At 42.1% G+C, this 22,888-nt stretch overlaps 1 protein-coding gene and 1 long non-coding RNA gene across 5 annotated transcripts in view; one reads left to right on the top strand and one right to left on the bottom strand.

Annotated features, from left to right (window-relative positions):
- Positions 1–742: 742 nt before the first annotated feature.
- Positions 743–7,194, top strand: LOC127558806 (uncharacterized). Its single transcript, XR_007952982.1, has 2 exons — positions 743–4,267; positions 5,173–7,194. It is a non-coding gene; the product is annotated as an uncharacterized LOC127558806 (long non-coding RNA).
- A 6,944-nt stretch (positions 7,195–14,138) lies between these two features.
- Positions 14,139–22,888, bottom strand: part of AKAP10 (A-kinase anchoring protein 10) — a 52,329-nt gene continuing 43,579 nt past the window's right edge. For all 4 annotated transcript variants that reach the window (XM_051992114.1, XM_051992115.1, XM_051992116.1 and 1 more), the window contains 3 exons: positions 20,202–20,254; positions 19,263–19,358; positions 14,139–15,695 (listed from right to left, as the gene is read on the bottom strand). In XM_051992114.1, coding sequence (XP_051848074.1) covers positions 15,690–15,695; positions 19,263–19,358; positions 20,202–20,254 — 155 coding nt within the window. In that variant the 3' untranslated portion in view covers positions 14,139–15,689. The remainder of the gene's footprint in view (positions 15,696–19,262; positions 19,359–20,201; positions 20,255–22,888) is intronic.

Below are 22,888 nucleotides of genomic sequence, written 5' to 3' on the forward strand. Positions count from 1 at the left end.
CTTGATTTCTTATAAATTTGAGTCAGTTCTCTATATATTTTGGAAATGAGGCCTTTATCAGAACCTTTAACTGTGAAGATGTTTTCCCACTTTGTTGCTTCCTTTCTAATCTTGTTTGCATTATTTTTGTTTGTACAAAGGCTTTTTAATTTGAAGTAGTCAAAATTTTCTATTTTGTGATCAGTAATGGTCTCTAGTTCATCTTTGGTCACAAATTTCTTTCTCCTCCACAAGTCTGAGAGATAAACTATTCTATGTTCCTCTAATTTATTTATAATCTCGTTCTTTATGCCTAGGTCATGGACCCATTTTGATCTTATCTTGGTATATGGTGTTAAGTGTGGGTCCATGCCTAATTTCTGCCATACTAATTTCCAATTATCCCAGCAGTTTTTATCAAATAATGAATTCTTATCCCAGAAGTTAGGGTCTTTGGGTTTGTCAAACACTAGATTGCTATAGTTGACTATTCTGTCTTGTGAACCTAACCTTTTCCACTGATCCACTAATCTATTTCTTAGCCAGTACCAAATGGTTTTGGTGACTGCTGCTTTATAATATAATTTTAGATCAGGTACAGCTAGGCCACCTTCATTTGATTTTTTTTTCATTAATTCCCTTGAGATTCTCGACTTTTTATTGTTCCATATGAATTTTGTTGTTATTTTTTCTAGATCATTAAAATATTTTCTTGGAAGTCTGATTGGTATAGCACTAAATAAATAGATTAGTTTAGGGAGTATTGTCATCTTTATTATGTTCGCTCGGCCGATCCAAGAGCACTTAATATTTTTCCAATTATTTAAGTCTGACTTTATTTGTGTGGAGACTTTTTTATAAGTTTGCTCATATAATTCCTGACTTTCCTTTGGTAGATAGCTTCCCAAATATTTTATGGTATCGACAGTTATTCTGAATGGAATTTCTCTTTGTATCTCTTGCTGTTGGGTTTTGTTGGTGATGTATAAAAATGCTGAGGATTTATGGGGATTTATTTTGTAGCCAGCTACTTTGCTAAAATTATGAATTATTTCTAATAGCTTTTTAGTAGAATCTCTGGGGTTCTCTAGGTATACCATCATATCATCTGCACAGAGTGATAGTTTGGTTTCCTCATTGCCTATTCTAATTCCTTTAATATCTTTCTCGACTCTTATTGCCGAGGCTAGTGTTTCTAATACGATATTAAATAATAATGGTGATAGTGGGCAACCTTGCTTCACTCCAGATCTTACTGGGAAAGGTTCCAGTTTTTCCCCATTGCATATGATGCTTACTGATGGTTTTAAATATATGCTTCTGACTATTTTAAGGAAAAGTCCATTTATTCCTATGCTCTCAAGTGTTTTTATTAGGAATGGATGTTGGATTTTATCAAATGCTTTTTCTGCATCTATTGAGATGATCATATGGTTTTTGTTTGTTGGTTATTGATATAGTCAATTATGCTAATAGTTTTCCTAATATTGAACCAGCCCTGCATTCCTGGTATAAATCCTACTTGATCATAGTGTATTATCCTGGGGATGATTTTCTGTAATCTTTTTGCTAATATTTTATTTAAGATTTTAGCATCAATATTCATTAGGGAGATTGGTCTATAATTTTCTTTCTCTGTTTTCAGCCTACCTGGTTTAGGTATCAGTACCATGTCTCTGTCATAAAAGGAGTTTGGTAGGACTCCTTCCATCCCTATTTTTTCAAATAGTTTATTTAGCATTGGAGTTAATTGTTCTTTAAATGTTTGGTAGAATTCACATGTAAATCCATCTGGTCCTGGGGATTTTTTTTTAGGGAGTTGATTGATAGTTTGTTCTATTTCTTTTTCTGAGATGGGACTGTTTAGGATATTTACTTCTTCCTCTGTTAGTTTGGGCAAGCTATATTTTTGGAGGTATTTTTCTATCTCATTTAAGTTGTCGAATTTATTGGCATAAAGTTGGGCAAAGTAACTCCTAATTATTGCTCTAATTTCCTCTTCGTTAGTGGCGAATTCTCCCTTTTCATTTTTAAGACTAACAATTTGATTTTCCTCTTTCCTTTTTTTAAACAGATTTACTAAGGGTTTGTCTATTTTGTTGGTTTTTTCATAGAACCAACTCTTAGTTTTATTAATTAATTCAATAGTTTTTTTACTTTCAATTTTATTGATCTCTCCTTTTATTTTTAGAATTTCAAATTTAGTGTTTGACTGGGGGTTTTTAATTTGTTCCTTTTCCAGCATTTTTAGCTGCAAGCCCAATTCATTGACCTTCTCTTTCTCTATTTTATACAAATAGGCCTCTAGAGATATGAAATTTCCCCCGATTTATCATTTTTAATAAATAGTGGATCCTAGTCTAAGAACACTTTCAAGGCAAGTCTCCTGCCAGCAAGGATTGGGTTAATGAGTAGTGCACAGAGTCCTGCATGCGAGTGCTTAGTAAATATTTGCCCAACTGTCAACTTGGAAGTGCACAGCACGGTGGTGTATGAATTACTTGGTACCAAGTAAAATAACAAATTTTATCGACATGCAATAAATATAACTTTCTGTATTAAATAACTCGACATGCCTGAAGGTTCCTTTTGCTGCAATCAGTGCTGCTGGCACTGAGTTTACTCATTTTTTTCTAGTTTGAGAGTATTTTATTTTTCCCAGTACACATATAGTTTTGAAAATTCATTTTTGTAACTTTGTGTCCCCAATTCTTCTCCCTCCCTCTATTATCTCCCCCTCCCCCAAGACAACAATCTGATATATGATCACTTTTTCCATATTTGTCATGTTGTGTAGCACTGTTGATGAGATTTGACATTTATTCATCATGAAACCACACATTATCTCACTGAGCATTAATTTCATCTTTTCCCCAAATAGAGCCTCAATTAGGGTCCATGTTTTTGTTTGATTTTTGGTAACTGCAGGGCACTGGGTGGCGCAGTGGAGAGAGCAGATCTGGCCTCAGACACTTGACACTTCCTGGCTGTGTGACCCTGGGCAAGTCCCCGAACCCCAATTGCTTTTTGGTAACTCCCTGGCCTTTTGTGACATACGTCACACGGCGCTAAGTGATGCGATGGTTAGGGGGCGGGGCTTGGACTCTGGCAGCCTGGAGGGAAGACCAGCCATAGGCCCTTACTAGCCGCGTGAGCTGCTCACAGCACCGGTTCCTTATCCGCAGAGCGGGGTCCGGAGAGCGCCTGCTTCCAGGGCTGGGGGAGGAGCAAAGCCGCGATCACAAAGCGCTCACACAAGCCCGGGCCTCAGTAAGCGCATAAACGGCGGCTCTCGTTACTACCCACGGTGCTCAAATCAGGTCTTGCCTCCCACCCGCTCTGTGAAACGAGGCGATCTCGTTAGTGTCCATTGTTATCCATGAAGCCCGCCCCGGAGGGAAGAAGGTCAGCCTCGGACTTGGAGACCGCGGGTTCAAATCCCCCTCTGCCCTCGGGGTAAGGGGTCTCAGCTTTCTGATGTGTAGCAGGGGAAGATGCGCTCGGGAGCCCCGCCCCCCAACACTGTGATTCTCCGGGCCTCGGCTTTCCCTCCCAAATCCTTGCTTCAAATGGCCCGGGTTCCCGGGGTACACCGGCAGTGCCTTCGGTAACGGGGGAGGGGCCGTGGGGCTCCCGCGCCCCCTGCTGGCCAACGGCCAGAACAGCACCGGCTGAAGGCGAAGGCGGGCACCGGCCAGAGCTGCTCGGACCTTCCCAGAGCCCTGCGGGCGCAGGTGGTGACATCACCTCTTGTAACGGAGGTGAAGGCCGCGGCACACGTGACGGGCCTCCCTTGGAAGCGGCTGCTGAAACAGCTTCCTCCGGGGACCACCCCTTCCACCTCCCGCCTAATCGGGGGAATCCTTCCTGCCGCCAGAGCAACCGTGGCTCGGGCAGCTCCAGTCTGCAGGGCCGAAATGCCTTGTTACCGACCCTTCTCGGTTAAAAAGTTAACGCCCAGGACTACAACAAAGGGAACCGATCATACGGAGACGCGGTCGTCAAAATGCACCAAAAATGAGTTTGCTGGCTTCCCCAGCTGAAGGAGCAAAGCCCAAAGGCCAGGGAAAGGTACCCAAGGAGGACGGCGAAGTTCCCCGAATCTCCTCTTCTCCAGCTCGAGCAGCCCTAGTCCTTTAACCAGCCCCCATCCGGGTCCTTGAGCATCTCCCCCCCACGGACCCGCCCCCGTTCAGAACCGAACCCGAACACGTGACTTTGGAAGCCCTGACACGGAGGCCCAGCTCCTGGCAAACCCGGGCAAGTGGAAGCCTAAGCTGCAGCACAGGTGCTGGTCTGCTCTGGGAGGGGGGGGGGGTTCTTTCTGGGAAGAAAGAACTTTCCCACAGGATAGGTAAAAATAAATTACCTTTCTTCTATAAATAACGTCCTTATTTAACAAAAACCAGACCAACTCCTTGGAGACTGCTCCCGGGAATGTTGGTTTTCCTCAGAGGGAGCACGTGGCGCAAACTGGACCGCTTTCTGCAAGACGCCCACAATATCCGACGCCCGGTTCCAGGGCTGGAAGTCTCCACCAGAGTCCGCTGGGAAGGGGGGGCGGCGGGGATCGCCCACAGTGGGTTCAGAAGCGAGGCTTTTGGCTGATTAGACCATTCTCAGACTAATGGTCCTTCCTATTTTTTCCCATGCTATGGACCCCTTTGGCAGCCAGCTGAAGCCTCTTTTCTCCATCATGGCTTTTTAAAAAATGCATTAGATTTCAAAGGAAATCAATCACACTGAAATTACCAAAACTTTTTCTTAAAAAAAAAAAAAAAAAATCATGGATCCCAGGTCGGGAAATTTCTGGTTTGAGAAGCATGAAACTGTGTTTTCCTCCAGATGTCAATCTTCCCTGACCACATCAGGTCAGAGTGACTCTCTCCTCCTCCCAATATGGATAACAGTAGAAAACAAGCCAGAGTTAGCATCTGAGTCATGGAATGCTAGAGCTAGAAGGGACCTCCAACAGTTTCCAGAAGAGCACAAGGGAGGTCAGGAGAGGTTTACTAACTTAGCCATGTCCCCATAGGGAACCAAATGGAGAAGGGAGGATTCTCGCAGATCCTTTGACCAACCCTAGTGAGCTTCTCAAAGGCGCCATTGCTGGATCTCTGGAAGATTAAGAGCCAGAAGAAAAAGTTTATCTTAAAAACCCCCAAACCTATTAAACTGCATTGTCTATTTTAGGTTCTCAATAAAACAGAAGCCAACAATCCTGTACCGGGCGGCCCGAGCCATTAGCCAAGGTCAGGATCCTTGCTCCCCATTCTCTTCCTTCTCCTTTCTCACACGTGTGAAACAACTTTGGGGTTCAGTAGATAGACCAGCACAAGTCAGGAGGGCCCGAGTTCAAATGTGGCTTCAGACAAGTCCCGGACCAGTTTCCCCATCTATAAATTAAGAATAATAACGGCACCTACCTTGTAGGGCTGTTGGATCAAAGGAGATAATAACTGTCAAGTGCATAGCACAGTGCCTGGAATAAAAATGCTGCCTCCTAATAATTCTTGCCTGGCTCAGTTTCAGCTGCAAAATGGGAGGTTGCCGAGAATTAAATGAGATGATTTGTCAAGTGCTTGCAGAGTTCCTGACACATATTAAGTAGGTACTTAATAATTGCTTCTTTTCTTCTTTCCTACGTACACATGTATGCTGCATAGCGCAGCACAAACGCTCCAAGGTGGACTTCTAACGGCCCGATGACTGCAGATGTCTGAGACCCCGCAGGCCCAAAGGCGACCCCCATCTCCCACAAAATCTCGAGCTGCCAGGCTTAGTGGGGCTGTCCCAGGGCCACGAAGGCAGGCAGCTTCACTGAGCTTCCCTGCCACCCAACGCACCCTCCCTGAGCTATCAGGGCTTTGGGCAGGATGTTCTGGGAGGGCAGGCAGGGCCTCTCTCCTTGGACACTCCTAACCTCCTCCAGGGCCTCCTCTCACCATCCTCCACCAGTGACACTATGAAGGCCCAGGCCTCCTGCTGCTCCCTTGGTCATTGACTTCCTCCTGTCTCTGGGAGAGTCCTCCATAATCTGGCTCCAACTGGTCTTTGCATATGGTTCCCCTTCCCATAGAGTTTAACTATCATCTTAACAGGACTATCCTTTCCTGAGAAAACAAGAAATAACGATGCTTATCCATGAAAAGTTTTCTATATCCTATTCAAATAGCTTTGTTTCTTAACTAGAATTGTCTACATTTATATCTCAATGCCTCTGGGATCAAATATAAAAAAATTTTAAAAGCCCTTTAAATCCACCCCCTTCTACTCTCCAGTCTTCTCACATCTCCCTTCTCCGGCCAGTCCTCTTGAATCTAGTGACATCAGACTGTCCTAACTCTCAGCTCAGGCTATTTTCTCCCTCTTCCTCCTCCATCCAACTGCTGACCTCCCTGGTTTCCTTTAAATCCCAGCTTACATCCTGCCTTCTACAGGGAAGCACTCCCTGACACCTCTTCATTCCAGTGCTTTCCCAGTCATTCATGTTCTACTCTTGCTTTGTGCATATTTGTTTTCATGCTACCCATTCAACCATAAGCTCTATGAAGGCAAAGGCTCTCTTGCCTCTTTTTAGTTTCCCCGCACTTAGCACAACTTAAATTTGCCTGCTGATCGACTAAAGCATGTTTTATTCCAATGTATTTGTCTTTTCCCTCTTCCATGTTTTCCTCTTCTTGTTAGTATGGCGAAGAACAGAATAAGCATTTTTGATTGTTGCTTTTCTGCATAAAAGAAGCAATGTGGAAGCAAGTTAGGTTTGCATGAAAAATCTCTTTGTGCTTCTCCCTAACACAGCAAGTAGGAAAAAAAATCCATCGACTAGAGATTGTCTTGTGAGGTTGGTCTATCAGCTGGTTTCCTCTCTCTGGCTTCCATGACTTTATACGGTCCCTCCCCATGCCTGGAACATCTTGGTTCTGGCCTTTTAGAATCCTCCTGATGCTCTTCTGCCTGAAAGTACCAAACTCACTTATTCACTGGGTCCTAGGATCACATGTAGGGCTGGAAGGGCCTGAGAAGTCATCAAAGGCAAACCTCTCACTTCACAGATGAGAGAACTGAGGCGTAATGGGGAAATAACACTATATAACCAGTGTCTCAGCAGATTCGAACCCAGGATCGACAACAGGCTTCCTCCATCAGACCCCGAGCTCCTTGGAAAGGCTTGTTCCTGTTCTTCCATCTCCCACTGCCCAGCAGACCCTTACCGAGTCCGCTAAGGAGGACCTTGCAGGCCTTGCCCATTACTGCCCTTTGGAACCTTCAGTTACTAGGACTAGCTTTGCTTCCTGTTGTCACAGAAAAGGACGTGTATTTTATGAGTTCAAACTTGTGTTTTTCCATCTATTCCATACTCACCCTTCCTACCCCCTCCAAGGTCACAAAGGTCCTTGATACTACAAACCTTCCGTTTTCCATCCTTTTAAGGCCCTATAATGAGGATAAATACTTGGTACAAAATACATACAACTTTTCTTTAATGTTTCTGTTAGCCCATAGGCCCCATGGCATGGTGAGAACCATGGCACAGCTGTTACATAGCCAAGATACCCTGTGCACACAGTAGAGGTTTACAGATCTGGTTAATGATTTACTTCTATAAGCATTTTTTAAGGCACCAACTGTTTTCAAGTATTAGAAGTAGATAAAAATGAGAAAATGAGGACATTCTAGATGAGACGTTCCTTACGTTAGAATCTTACAGAAAACCCTCGGATTGGGAGGAGACAGGGTGCTATGTGGCACAAGCTTACTGTTTCCAATGTCCTTGGTGGGAAGTGGAGAGAGGGTCCTGCAGTTTTATCATAAGAAAAGCTGCTGAGAGAACGAACCATGCAGCCATATATCCAGGAGAGCCCTCCAGGTAACCTGGGTTGTGCTGGGTCTCTTGGAGCTTTTGTCCCAGATTCTCAGGGATTTGCATGAAGGGACATCAGAGGTTTGGGCCTCTCTTGCTTAAGCCAGAAGCTCTTCTAGGATAACTGCTTTCTGCCCAAAGCAGCCCACCTTACGCCCGACTCATGAAAGACATTTCTGCCTTAGGCAAAACCCACACTGACCTCTTAGCAGCTTGCTCAGCTCTGGGATCTTCCACCTACTTTCTCTCCATACTTCCAGAGGGTCCCTAGTTATTTAGATGTGGTTTCTCCTAGCAGAATGTGAGTTGCTTGAGGGCAGGGACAGACTTGCTTTTCTTGGCAGCTCCAGGGCCTAACCTGACTGCTTCAGACTAAGAAGAACCAGGCTGGTCCTTCTTTCCCCAATTCTAGTCCTTCAAACGCTCCAAGGTTCTTATCATGTGCTCAGGTTCTCTTTCCGCCTTGGCTCCTTCATCCAATCCTGATACAGCATTGTCTCCAGTCCTTTCACATCTCCAGCACTCGGCCTATGACCTTCCTAACATCCTATACAGAGATTCACTCATTTTTCCTAAGAGGAGCATCGGCCCAAGGAAGGCAGAACCAGCTCTGGCCTGCAATCATGTGCTCCTTGGAGTTGCACAATCAGCTGAGGTCAGACTCGCCTGAAAAACTTAGTAACCTTTCTTGCAGGAGATGCCGAACAACGGACACTCTATGTCAGTGCTGCTAAATACAAACTGCACAGACCACGTGGAGTGGGGAGCCTGGGGATGGCCTGGTGGTCTTAGAGCACACTAGTGAGCATACAGGACCTTTACGAACCATGTCACAAAGACATCTTCCGGAACTCCAGGTATTCTCCTACTTCTGAGCACGTGCCATGACAAATATCATGGCTTTGGTCCCACACTTAGATGAGGCAGGGATATGTCAACAGTATTGTGAGATGATCAACTACGACTGACTCAGCTCTTCTCAGCAACACACTAGCTAAGACAAGCTCAAAGCCTATGTTTCCCTTTATTCTTTCTTTTTTTTTCTGTTTTGATAAACTATATCAAAATATCTACCATCTTTGGAAGAGGGGAAAGAAGGAAAGGAGAAACATTTGGAACTCAAAATCTTGTAAAATGAATGCTAAAAATTTTCTTGACTATATATAAACTAGCGGGAAAAATACTATATAATTTCCCTAAAAAAAAAAAAAAAAAGATGAAGTAGAATATCAGACTCTATCTACAAGCTGCAAGCTCTTCAGGACAGGGACTATGTCCAAAATTCAATGTATGCCTGGAGCAAAGCCTAATGCTTCTTATGCACATAAAACACCCCATGAATGCAGTGATCTGAATAGGAAATCATATTTTATCAGCAGATAGGGAACAGAATAATTTCTATCTCTTGAAGAACTAATTTTTCATCAATCAGAAAATCATTTCTCCAATTATAGGAAATTAGCATGATTTCACTACATAAATTAATGGCTAGCCAAATGCAAAACAGTTTATAATTGAAATTCGGGGATCCAGTTCTAATGACCAATTCTACTTTTCATACACTCAACAAGTCAAGACATCACAAACACACAGACACGCAGGTACATCTTGTTTTAGGTGAAAGGCAGGTTCTTGAAAACTTGAGTCTGTTCTGGATTGTGTATGTTGTATCACTAAAGGAACTGGAAACTTAATGTTCTAGGAATTCTTTTCTAAGGAATGGTGACAAGCCCATAAAGAACTAACTCTACAATTTGCAAAGTCCTTTGAAAAAACCTCAGTTGACTCCTCCTACTCAGAAAACTACACTGATGACAGGGATTATCAATTTTATAGATGGGAAGCCAAATATAGTAAAGGGAATGTCTTTTATCCCCATATGGTTACACAGCTAGGGGATAGTGTCTTGTCAAGTTCAATACTGTAACCCATGCATGAGCCTGAAAACAAGAAAATTTCTGTAGTACAAATAGTCATCTCCCATTTTATTTTGCAAACCAGATAAAAATAAAAAGACAAATTTTCTATAAGAATGGGTTTATAAGTGATTTTAGTTGGTTCAATTTCTTTTGCAGTTCGAAACTTACATAAATCTCCAGGAAATAAAACTTATGTATGAACTCCTCCTCTCCCCTACCCCAATACTATTCTATTACTTTGTCAGCATTTCTATATTTGCATGACATGATACACTTTGGACATGAAACCCTCATCTGAATTAGTTTCTGAAATGTTTCCTGAAGGTTGTTGTGAATATGCTTTAGGGTAAGGCTTATGGCGTAAATAGAAATAATCATTTTCATATAGCTGGAAGAAATAATGACCTATTTTATCTGTCCTCTATCATTACATTTTTAAGTGGCTCTTATAGCGTCAGTTTAAGTCATGTGGGAATTCTGACAGGAATTATAATGAACTTAACCTTTCCACTATCCTTAGGGATTAGGAATTTAGTGGTGGGGAAATTCATGAAGGTCATTTAGAAGTTTTCTATTTGTCCTTTAAGTGTGTTCACTCTACAAGACAGAAATAGAAGGAAGGAGTATAGCTGAGCTCCCATCCACAATGCCTCCAAACAGATTTATAAAATGCCCCAGGCTGAATCTCGACAGAGAAAGTGACACAGTGCATCTTTTATCTGGCCTGGTTCAGCAGACACTGGAACTGATGGGGGGGTGGGAGCATGGGGTGCTCTGGCAATCGGAGAGCTCTGCACCAGAACAAGAGGAGGCCCCAGACTCCCACTGGTACATTCCCTGATCCCTACCAGGGAACTGCTATGGGGAGAAGTGCCAACTTAACACATCACTCATGACCCAATGCTGGGTCAGAAATGGAGGGCAGCGTAAGAAGGGACCCTATATATAGAAGCCCTGGGTAACGGACCAGAAGCGTGCAGCAGCAGCAGGATCAGTATGGCCCAGAGTCCAGCCCCATCATCTGCAGAGGAAACCCAGACCTAGGAGGAGCTGGTGATTATGCCACAGAGCTTTCCTGTGAGTTAATAGGGGTGAGGGTTTAACAGAGCTCTACACTTGTGCAGACCTAAACCCAAGTCAAGAACATGCAGAGCTCAGACTGGGGGCAGCAATCAAACTTTGCCCTGGATCACACCCCTTAGAAGGTACAGAAAGCTTGCAAGTTCCTAGCCTGTCCTGGAGATCCCCTGGATAAGACAACACACAATATCTCAAGAATTCTTAACAGCAAAAATACCAGTCCAGACCTTTCCTCCAAAATTGCTGTAGAGCCTGACACTAATACTGAATATGAAGTAAGGAAGCAGACTGGAAGAATGAGTAAACAAAAAAAAGGGCCACACTATAATGAATTATCAGGGTGGAGGACACTCAAAGACACAAATGCGAAAGAAGAGGAGGATTTCAAAACATCTACGAGCAAAGCCTCAGAGAAAAACACAAACTCAACTAGAATTCCTGGAAGAAATGAAGAATTTAAAAATCTTTTTATAATTGGAATGAGAGAGTTTGAGAAATAAATTGGGAAATAAATGAGAGCTATGAAAGAAAGTACTGGAACAGGAATTAACAACTTTGGAAGAAACTCTCTGAAAATTAGAATGGCCCTAATAGGCAATAAGAAATATTAAAATCAAGTCAAAAGGTTGAGGGGGGTGGGAAACCCCAAAAGAAAATGTAAAGTCTCTCTTATAAAAAACAAGTGACTGAAAAAAGATCAAAGAGAGGTAACATAAGAATCACTGGATTGCCTTAAAGCCATGACCAAAAAAAGAGCCTAAACATCCTATTTCAAGAAATTTTAAAGAAAACTGCCAAGACCTTAGAATAAGAGAATAAAGTGGAAAGAACTCACCATCCCCTCTTGAAAGAAATTTCAAAATACTTGCAAGCAACGCCCCCTCCCCCACCCCATTCCCCCCCCCCAAAAAAAAAAAAAAAAAAAAGAATTCAAGATCTGGAGCAGAGAACTTGGAATATGGTATTTCAGAAGGCAATGGAAATGGACTTACAATTAAGAATAAGTAAAACTGACAAAGGAAAAAATGGATCATTGATGAAATGAAGAACTTTCAAGCATTCCTGATAAAAAGACCAGCACTACTTACTTAGAAATTCAGAAGTTCAAACACAGATGTGAAATACAGAAGAGAAACACAAAAAGTAAACGTGAATGAACAATGATAAAGGACCAAAAAAGGATACATCATTTTCATTCCAACAGGGGGAGATGACACGTGTTTCTTCTCTAAACCCATCATCATCATCAGGTTCACAGAGAGAGAGCCTAATTTGACAAGTTATAGGAATAGTTCTGTCTTGATGATCTGAAGAATGGAAAGAAAGGAGAAGAGAAAGATACTAGGAGGATCATGTGATGATTAACTGTGATGGATTTGGCTCTTCTCAACAATGTGGTGATTCAAGACAATTCCAATAGACTTGGGATGGAAAGAGCCATCCGTATCCAGAGAAAGAGAACTATGGAGACTGAATGTGGATCAAAGTATTTTCACCTTTTTAATATGTTTTTTTCTTTCTCATAGTTTTTTCCCTTTTGGTCTGATTTTTCTTGTATAGCATGACAAATATGGAAATATGTTTAAAAGAATTACACATATTTAACCTATATCAGATTGCTTGCTGTCTTGGGGAGGGAGGAAGTAAGAGGAGGAAGAAAAATTTGGAATACAAAGTCTTATAAAAAAATGAATGTTGAAAACTATCTTTACATATATTTGGAAAAAATAAATACTACTGAGAAAAAAATCCACCTCATTGTATAGGAAAACAGAAGGAAAAAAGGAGAAAGGGGAAGGAAAATTAAAGAAAAAGTAGACTAAGAGAGGGATGAGTCCTAAGCAAAGGTATCAGGATCTACAAAAATATGTTAAGTTCTTTTTGAGATGGCAAAGAATGAGAAACTGAGAGAAGGTCCATAAAACTGAGGAATGGAGGAATTAAGTGATGGCACACCAATGCGATGGAATACCATCACATTGTTAATCTGCAAGATGACCAACTAAGACTCCAGAGGACTAATAATGCAACACAGAGAGACGAAGGACCCAGGATGAGACAAACATTTTTAGGATATGGATAATGAAGAACACTGCTTTGGCTATAGACATCCTTTGTGATAGGTTGTTTTTTATCTCATGCTCTTAACTAGGGATGAGAGAATGAGATACTTCTTGACTAATTAAAACAAACAAAATAAAGAAAAAATAAGTGTGAATGAAAAGAACTCCTTGAAGAACGTTTGCTTAAGAGAACACACTGCTTTCAAAGGCAAAAGAGGAAAAAGTTTGGAACCAAGTCAGGAAATAAGGGTTTTAATCTGGCTGTATAAGTTATATAGCCTTCAGCAAGCTGACACCCATCTATGGGTATTTATTCTACTCTTCTCCAATGATGGTTCCAAAGTTTAGTGGGCTAGGATTCTGTGACTCACTCAGCAGGAGTGACATATAAACAATGCTAATTAAAAATACTCTTCTATTTATTAAAGCAGGTGTGACAGATTCCCAGGTGAATCACTATTGACTACTGGTTTGAATGTATTTCTTTAAAAGGGTCTATTCAAATCTTCCCATTGATATAGATAACTCATCCCACAAATTATCAACAATAAATGCTCTTCAATAATTTCATCTTTATTCACTAGGTCTGAATTCTATGCCATTTCCTGAACTGGCCAGCCTACCCTGCTCATTTTGCAGACGAGCTGGTAGAGACTCTGCCGCGACAGGATTTGTCCATAGTACTGCAGTCAGTTAAGAGGCAGAGCCTGGATCCTAACTCTAACTTCCAAACTCCCATTCTGGCCCTCTTGCAATTTACTATGCTATGTGGGGAAAAAGTAGCTTTCTGTGGAATGGACATCTCCTGATAAACATGAAGAAAAATGGACTCAACTTTTAACTGAAGTTGACTAAACTGAAGTAACTAGGCTGTTCTCATGCAAATAATCGTGCCAAAATATGTAGGAGAATGAGATCCATCCCAAACCTCATTTGATTTTATGTTCTTTATATAGTTTTTCTATGAAGACTAAAAGAAATCTCAAATGGGCTAAAAATGAAAAAACCAGTATCTGCCAAACCAAACCGGCTCAAACATACCACCTGCACCCAGGGAAATCAGAGTGGCTAAAAATTCACACAAAGGTCATGGCCAATAATGACTCATATTCATACAAACGTACTAGTTCTAATGAATACTTAAAAAAAAAAGTTAAATGAAAACATTCAGAAGTTTCAACATATAGATTGAAAAGGCCATAAAAGCCCCTCCAAGCAGAAAATGGACACGACTTTTAATATATTTTATAGATATTTATATATATTTTAAATCAAACACAATTAAATAGAATATGGTTTAGGTACATGAATACTTGGGCATCAGGAGTAATAGAGGTGGTACATAGTACCAAAAACCTATACACAGCCTTTCTGTTTCTTCTTGTTGATAATACACAGTGTGCCTCTATACAATCAAATATTGCAATGGAATAACATTCTGTATTCATTCAAAGACTCTCAAAAACGGAGATGATTGATAATCTTTATAAAGTGATTTTTTTCCCCCAAGTCCCTTGACAAAAAAGCAGTAAAGGGAAAAAAAAAAAACCTTCCCCATCCCATCAAAACAAAAACATCTTACAAGGAAATATGGGCAAAAACATAATGGAGTGATAACCAAATGCTGTGCTGCCCTGCAGAATTGCTTCAGGGTTCCAAGCAGAAACATGGGAGAATCTGCTTATTGTCTTAATGACAAGGAAAGGAACAAAGGTTATAAATGGCCAAATTCTAAACTACCAGCAGAAGCAGGAGATGGGAATAACTGCCAAACAGAACTGATTAATATTTTAAAAATTTTTCTTCTTCTTCTTCTTCAAAAAAAAAGTCCTATTTGGGAGCAAACATTCTAATTTATAAGGAGAGCACAAGATGAAAACCTGGAGTGAGTCATTATGATATAATCAATAAACCAATTGGTATTTTTAAATATGCTGCTTCTTCTACATGTATTTCTGGACAAGGAGTAGTAAGTAGAGAGCAGAGTCCAGGGAGAGCAGGGAGACGTCGATGCTCACACATGGCATTCTTAATTGCACCTTCGGCCTTGTGTTAGCAACACAGAGTTATACCAGTGAGACACTGGTTTTTATATATTTTGCATCTCAGAAGCTAGTAAAAACACAAAAATTATATACCTCTACCAAAGGCAAGGAGAGTGTAGTCACTTTACTCATGGCCTATTCCTTTCCTTCAAAATTAATGCTTCTGCAAAGGAAGGAAATACATTTAGTTTGTAATTAATACTCACCTAGTTTTGGTAAGGAAAGCAAACCGACAGAGCTCTTAGCCCACATGCCTTCCCAAAGAACATTTTAGGACAGGGCAGAATCTTTTTAGATACTCGCTCTGCAGTCTTCAGAATGTGTGATTATTACTATAAGTAACATTAGCAATAGAACTAGTGCTAAGCTTGCCTCCACACTTGCTAGTGTGAGTGGACCAAGACTATTCCCGAGAGTCTAACAATCTCTCAAAAATGGCTTCTTGCTGCAGTGAAGTCCATCAATCACATTCTTCTGGCAACAACATACAGACCCCCGTCGGTCTCTTCGACTCTTCCCTATGTGTGCTATACGTGCAGTGACGGGCAGACTTCTGGATGGGACTCCGCACTGAGGTGGGGGGCCTTGGATGGCTCCCAATCCTTCCTTAGGAAATGACGGCGGTATCAGTGATAAAATACAGTGCTTGTTTTCATTGGCTGTGTTAAAGAAGAATCCAACCAAAGGAAAAAAGTTCACTTATCTTCAAAAGCAGATTTCCTGGATCTCATCTCTAAAATCATAGCTGGAAAAGAAAACAAAGACAAACTTAACCCGGAGGAAGCTTAGCCTGAGTGTTTACTCTGTCTGTGAGGCTGGGGCCTGAGAGCAGTACCAGCTAGAGCGGCCCGTGCTGCCAGGGAAAGAAGAGCCCGGCCTGCTCTGCAGAAGCCAGCCAAGCATTCTGTCCAAGAGGCTGGCCCTTGCAGAACCAAACTTCAAACTGCCCTGTCCACTGAGGAGAGACGGGCCCAGGGTCAGGAGCTGGCCCTGGAAGGACTAAGCCCCAAGAGGTCACCAGACACCTGGACAGGCCAGCCAGAACGCAAGGCCGGGCTCTGAAGAGGGTGCAGGGAACAGGATTTACAGGGACATCCTACAGTGAAAATGCAAGACTCCAATTTTCCTTCTCCAAATCTGCCTTTTCTGCATGACCTTTCCATTTCTCCCAACTAAACGCAGTGCTGTCAGCGTAACGCGAGGCAGAACCACAAAAAGTAGGCCTCTATTTTTATCTTAGGCCTATATTTATCTCCTTTCCCTCCCGTGGCATGGATAGCTGGAGCTGTGTAGCTAAAAACCAACTCAGCAAAGGCTGCCTCCCAAGGAGGGCAGCCCACCCTGCACATGGAACTGTGGGTTCTGGGGGGAATCCACTCCCACCGTCATGTAAAGATGCTCAGAAACGGCTCCCAATGAGGGCTCGATGCAGAAAAGCAGAAAAACCGGGTCCTGCTCCAAAGACCAGAGGGAGGCTGAGGGGGTTGGGGCTCAATCTGGGTTGAGTTCTTTCTCTGGGTCTTTCCAGCTACTGCTTGGGCAATCACCCAGGGGGACCATCTTGTCCTTTCAAAGCATCTAAGCAGAACCTGCCTTCTCCCAGCGACTTCCCAACCTAACGGTCTGACTCCTATTGGGGGTCTAACTCACTCACCGCTTTGGTCAGCAAGGCTCCTGGGTCTTAAGGCTTAACCTGAGGGTTAGCGCACCGGCCCCCTCTCAGAGGGTCCTCTTGGCTTCGCTGGAGGTCTGAGGTAAAAACTGGGTTTGAACTTTCTCCAAATATCCTCAGAGAACTTTATTCAGAAATTTATTTCAACAGAAAGCAGATTCCATCCAGCCACTGGATAGATGGAACAATGAGAGCACAGCGCTGTCAGCGAGGCTCACGGCCGCTGGAGCTCCACCTTTCCTGCCCACTGCCCTCAGGTGTCTTTGTGTGTCCCCTGTGCTCTTCTCGGCCCTCTCATGCCTTCTGGCCTGGGCTCTTTTTGCCTCTGTCTCATGCTTGACAAAGAGCCCACTTGTGACGCAGCAGCCTCAGTCCTTTTACTTTTGTGTGCAAGGAGAGGCTGGGGGTCCTCGACCAACGTCCCCCAAGCCTTGGCCTGCCTCACTCTGCAGCCAGAGACCCTCGGGGTCTCTGATACCGCTGAGAACAGACGGAGGCAGCTGAAGCTCACCACGCACTTTCTAACTGTCCTTTGGGCCACTTAGAATTCAAGCTCTTCTGATGCCTCACGCATCAGATGTTTCTTGATTTGCAGCCACATTCTTTTTTTTTTTATTTTATTTATTTTATTTATTTTATTTATTTATTTGTTTGTTTATTTATTCATTTATTCATTCATTTATTTATTTATTTTTGCAGCCACATTCTTTAAAAAAATCAACCAACCAACTAGCACTTGTAAAGCACTTAGAAACACTGCAAATCACAAAGACCAAAATGAAATAGTTCTAAGGTGCCTCTCTGGAGTGCGCCTTTGTCTATATAGTAACAGACTAACTCAACTGATAATTATCCATCAATATGCATGTCTTAGACTGGGCTAGTTGTATTTTTCATCCAATTAACTTATGTAGTATGAATAGTTACTCCACTTTCCATCCTATTACTATGTATTTTCACTGAAAAGCTGCAACAATTTAGAGTGTGGTGCAAAATAAATTATCATGACTTATAAATTACCTACAAATAAGAACATTTAAAGAATATTACCATCAATAAGTAAAATACTCTACTTATAGTACTCTGACTAAAATGTCTTCCATGATATTAGTAAATGTCTTAAGAGATTATCTCCTATGTTTTATTCTCAAGGGACATTAAGGCTCAGCAGATCCCTATACAAACATTTTTGGGGTCATCCCAATTACTAGTGCCTTCTCCCTCCCTCACCCCACTGCTTTGTTTATTTTGCAAATAATTCATAAATGCTGATTTATGGATATGCTACCTCCCCCTATCGATTATATATTCCTTGATGTAGGCTATTCTTTTATCTCTGTATACCCAGCACTTACAACAGTGTTTGTCACACAGGCTTAAAATAAATAAGCAAACATACATATATTTGTGTGTGTGTGTGTGTGTGTGTGTATGTATTCATATTCCCTACAAATCTCTTTCAGTTATGTAAAGATCTGACTGGTTAAACGAAGTCATTGAGGAAGCCAACTTTGTGTTTTTGCCTCGATTTATGCCCAGACACTTGTAAAGATGCTATAGGTATAACAAAGTGGTCCCCATCTGTTCTGAGGGGTAGAAGGGACCTCTGTGTTCTGTTCCATCCTTTGTACAAATACTACTGGCTAACCATGTGTTGGAGGCACTGATAAGACAGACGATAATTGTGACTGTCCCACTACCATCATTACAGAGATCAAGTTGCCCAAGAATCAACTGCAGATGCTTCATTTTATAGTTTTCCTATTAGTTTCATCTACAAATTTTCTTGGGAAGGTCTGGCTGAGTTTGATTTCAGATGCAGTCCCCTGCTACTTTGTGAGGCAACAGAATTCACAATCTCCATAATGTTTTGCAAATGATCTTGTCTTCAAAACCAGTGGAGCCCTAGCTGCGAAAGAATGCCTCTTTGTTTGGCAAAAAGAATCGAAACTTACTGGTAGGGTGGCTTCCATGGTTTGCAATATTTAAATCTTTTATTCTTTTAAGTTTTATATATAAAAAAAGGCTTTTTATGGCATTTTCCTATTTTGGGATACTTACTGGAATTCATTATCTTTCAATCCAAAGTCTTCCTAAATTCCGATTTTTGCTTATGGCACCATTGTTCCATTCACCCAGTTTTACAATCTTAGCATCACTCTCAATTCTTAGCTCTCTTTCCCTCCCCAAAGCCTCTCAGTTGCTGAGCCCTACAGAGTCTTTCTCCACTTCCCTGCTCTATCGCTAGTCAATATCATTAAAAAAAAATTATTAAGCAACTAGTATGTCTCTATTAGGGACTTTAAAGAGGCAGGAGTGAGAAGGGAGGACACTGAATAGCAGTACAAAGAGGAAGGAATAAGGGCCAGAACCAGGATGGTCGCTGAGTGCAAAGGCAGGGATGGATGGGAGCCCGACAGAAAAGCCAAACAAGGCAACAGTGAGGGGATGGGGGGAGTAGTAAGCGATGATCTGTATCTCTCAGGTCCAAATGGACGCCACCGAAGGATAGAAACAATTTCATCCTTGGTATTAGTATCAATAATACCTGGCACACAGTAGGAACTTAATAAATGCTGCTTGATTAATGGACTGAACGAGGCCGTGCTGTTGTGACCAGCTGGACAACATGGGTCTTACCTTGGTCGACTTCTCCAAGGGCACATCGTACTGCGCCTGCTGCATGACATCATTGACGATCATCTTGGCGATCTTCCAAGCCATCTCTTCTTGGGCCTGTGACAGTATTTAACACAACACTTGAGCCACTCATTGACTGGTTCTGGTTCTCTCACGTAAGCCCGCTTCGGGCAGAGTGTTCTAGGTAACGTCCTGACTATGGTCCCAGGGCCCTCTGTGGGGGTCCAAGGCTGCCAGCCCCCTACATGGGTAAGCCAAAGGCCGGGGCTTAAAGAACTAGTCCCCAAGCCCAAATTCTCTGGGGCTGCGGCCGGGGCACCACCCAGTCAGAGTTAGGAGAGAAGTTAGGCTGTTACTCTGAGCTCAGCAGGTTAAAAGGATATGCCCTTCCTCTGAGAAATGATCAATCCAGAACTGAATAAGGAACAATTCTGGGGTGTTTTGTAAAGACAAAAAATTCTCCTGAGTGAGTTCTTTATTCTCAGAACCCGCTTAGAGAGCTAAGAGCAAATTCTGAGTCACCATCAGGTCAGTTGGACTGCCACTAGGGAGTCTGAGAAGCCATTTCCCCCCAACACCTCCAAGGCCTCATATGAGCTCAGTTCTGGTGCTTTTATCCAGCAGGTAGGCAAGACTGTTTCTTACGGTTGAAGAATAAGATATCAAGTTGGTGACAGAGCATTAACAGTTACCCTCCGGCCACCAAATTATCTTCAGCTGGATTGAATATAGCAACTGAAAAGGAGATGAAGGGGTCACAAAAGTACCACTCTTCCTCACTGCATCCTGGACAAGGGGAACCCTTTGATTTTACAAAAGGGCTGAAATCTTGGCAGTGACATTTAAAGGGAGCTAAAGTAAGAGGGGAAATGAATGGCATCTACTCAGAGGAAATGATATTTATAACCAGCTATCTATCCTTGGGGAAAAAAAAGTTACCTCATCAGTGTTTCCCTGCACCCATTTCTTCATAGCTTGTGAAAACATGGATCCTACATAGAACAAAAAAACACAAAAGCCCCCAAATTGATTATAATTTTCTGGATCTGCTTTCACAAATTCATGAAGTATCTGAACTTTTCTTTAAATTAAACCCCACATCTAAGGTAAGATATAACAAAATGTTTTTATTTTTTAACTTCTTCCTAAGACTAGAGAATCAGCACACAACCACTGATTAAAAAAATTTTTTTTTTCTGAAAAATAAACCTTTAATTTGGAGAGACAGAAGACAGAATATAAAACTCAGAATCTGACTAGGTCTTTTCAGTTATGCAAAAATGCTGTAGCTTTGGGGCCCTGCTCTTTTCCCTCTATATTCTTTCTTGGTAAGTGTCTTATGACAAACATAGAAAAACTCCTATGAAATGGGTCCAAAAACCCTGAGTCCACTTTGCCCCTGGGGCACCCTCTCTTAGAAGTAAAGAGATAAAACAGCATTATCCCAAGTCATGACTAAGGCCCCCAAAACCCAAAACAAAGCAAAAAACCAAACCCAAAAGGTACGTGCTGCCTACATTTGTGGATTTCCCTTAAGTCTGTGCCAGAAGGACTCAGATCAGCTAGTAGAGACCCTGTGGAACTCCCATCCAGCTGATCCCAGAGGGAGCGACGGCCCTCGAGTAGCCTCAGACAATCTGACAGCTTAATGCTGGTGACAAGTTAACTGTCTCCTGAGCCCACTGCATCCCATTTTGCTTATGCCGCTCCAACATTCCCACGAATGTTACTCCATGTAAAAAATAAAAAGCATTGAAGCAGACAGCCGTCCTTCTCCAAAGCCAAAGGCAGTCACCTCACCAGCTCCCACAGACTTACCTATCTCTAGGCAGATGACACAAGTTCATGGCCATCTACAGCTACAGACTGAGATAGCTCCCTCTCTCCTGAACTTCAGGGATGCACCACGGCCTATGGAACATTTTAACCTACATGCCCCAGACATCATGCACAAGTGACCTCGTCTCTGTCCCAGAATTCCTCAATCCGGGCAAAGCACAGCCAACTTTCCCGGCTCCTGGAGTCCCTTATCCCCTCATTGGCTGCCAGAGCTTGTGCAGGGTCACAACATCTCTCCCATCTACCTCCTTCTTCTCCACTTGCACGGCTTCCCTAACCCCCTTGGTTCACCCAAGCAACAGCTGCTTAAATGGCCTTCCTGGCTCAAGGTTCCCAATACTGGTCTCTCCTACAGGCTGCGGCAGGTCTAACCGTGGGACTCCGCTACGCCATCAACTCCAATGCCTCCCTATGGCCTCCTGGACCAAAAAACAAATGCCTCTGTTTTAGCTCCGGAATCTCCCCCACAATCAAGCTCATTCCACGTTTTGGAGCTCCCCTGGGCCACATCCCTCTTCTGGACTCTTACTAGCCAGCCTGGCCTTTCCTCTGCTCTTCACATAAGATGCTGCAGCTCCAGCTTCCCTGCCTTTGTCTGGTCTGCCCCATAGCCAGAGGCCATGTTTCCCCACCCTCACCTCACAGAATTCTCCTTTCCTCCAAGACTTGACTCAAGCCCATCTTGTACCACATTGCCAGTGTTCCCTCTCCCAAACCATGCTGGAGTTAATTTGCATTTATTCTGCTTATACTTAAGTATGTACTTGTCTCTTGCCACAGAATGCAATCTTGTGAACAGGAACAGTTTCATTCTTGATATCTAGATCTCAAGGGTCTAGTTAGTGCCCTCCCTCTTAAACTGTCTAACTTGTACTGTCTAATTTGAATACATCTTGATTTTTGTATGTATTTATTTGTTTATACACTTTACATTTTATATACCTGTTATCACTATTAGAATGAGGTCATTGTAAGGAAGATGGATGGCATTTTGTATACTTGTATCCCCAGTGCCTTGTGAAAGTGTCAGGTAACAGCAGGTGTTTAATGAATGTTTTGCTGAGCGATTATTACTTTATTTTTGTTTTTTATATTTATTACTGAAAACTAAATACAAAATAAGAAAAAACAAAATAGAAAAAAAAAAAGAAAAGGAAAATTTAAAAAACCAAAACATTATCATGTGCCTAGCAGAAGATCAGGAAGGATTCAACACATGTAACAATAAATTTCCATTTCAAGAATATAAAATAACAGAAGAGATTATGTTCATGACTGTCCATCTTTTCTTTGCTTTCTTATGGTTTATTCTTTTGCTCTCTGCTGTGCACTTTTTAGTTTATTCTTTTTTTCCACATTCACCTTCCCTCCTGTCTCTAGCAAGCACTCTACAGTTAAGCACAGGTAGACTTACATATATATGTGTATGTATAAATATATATGTGTAAATATATACTTGCACATCCACCAACACTCACACATACGTCTATATACACATATACATATACCAACAAACACCAATGCATTTATACATGCATAGATATGCATTAATACAGCTGACATCTAATGTAGACTTCTTTCTTGTTTAAATCTTTAAGGCTCACTTTGTTTAAGATCAATGACTACTAGCCCTACTTTTTTTCTCCTAATAAATTCTACTCCTGCTCTTTGCTATGTTTGTGTGTATCTCTTATTTCCTATCCCTGCTAACTTTTCCACTTTAATTTTGCCTCTTAGCTCGCCTTGCTATTACTTACCCTCCCCTTACCCATGGATCCTTCCCTTAT

The sequence above is a fragment of the Antechinus flavipes genome, chromosome 4 (assembly GCF_016432865.1).
Source record: "Antechinus flavipes isolate AdamAnt ecotype Samford, QLD, Australia chromosome 4, AdamAnt_v2, whole genome shotgun sequence".
Taxonomy (NCBI): domain Eukaryota; kingdom Metazoa; phylum Chordata; class Mammalia; order Dasyuromorphia; family Dasyuridae; genus Antechinus; species Antechinus flavipes.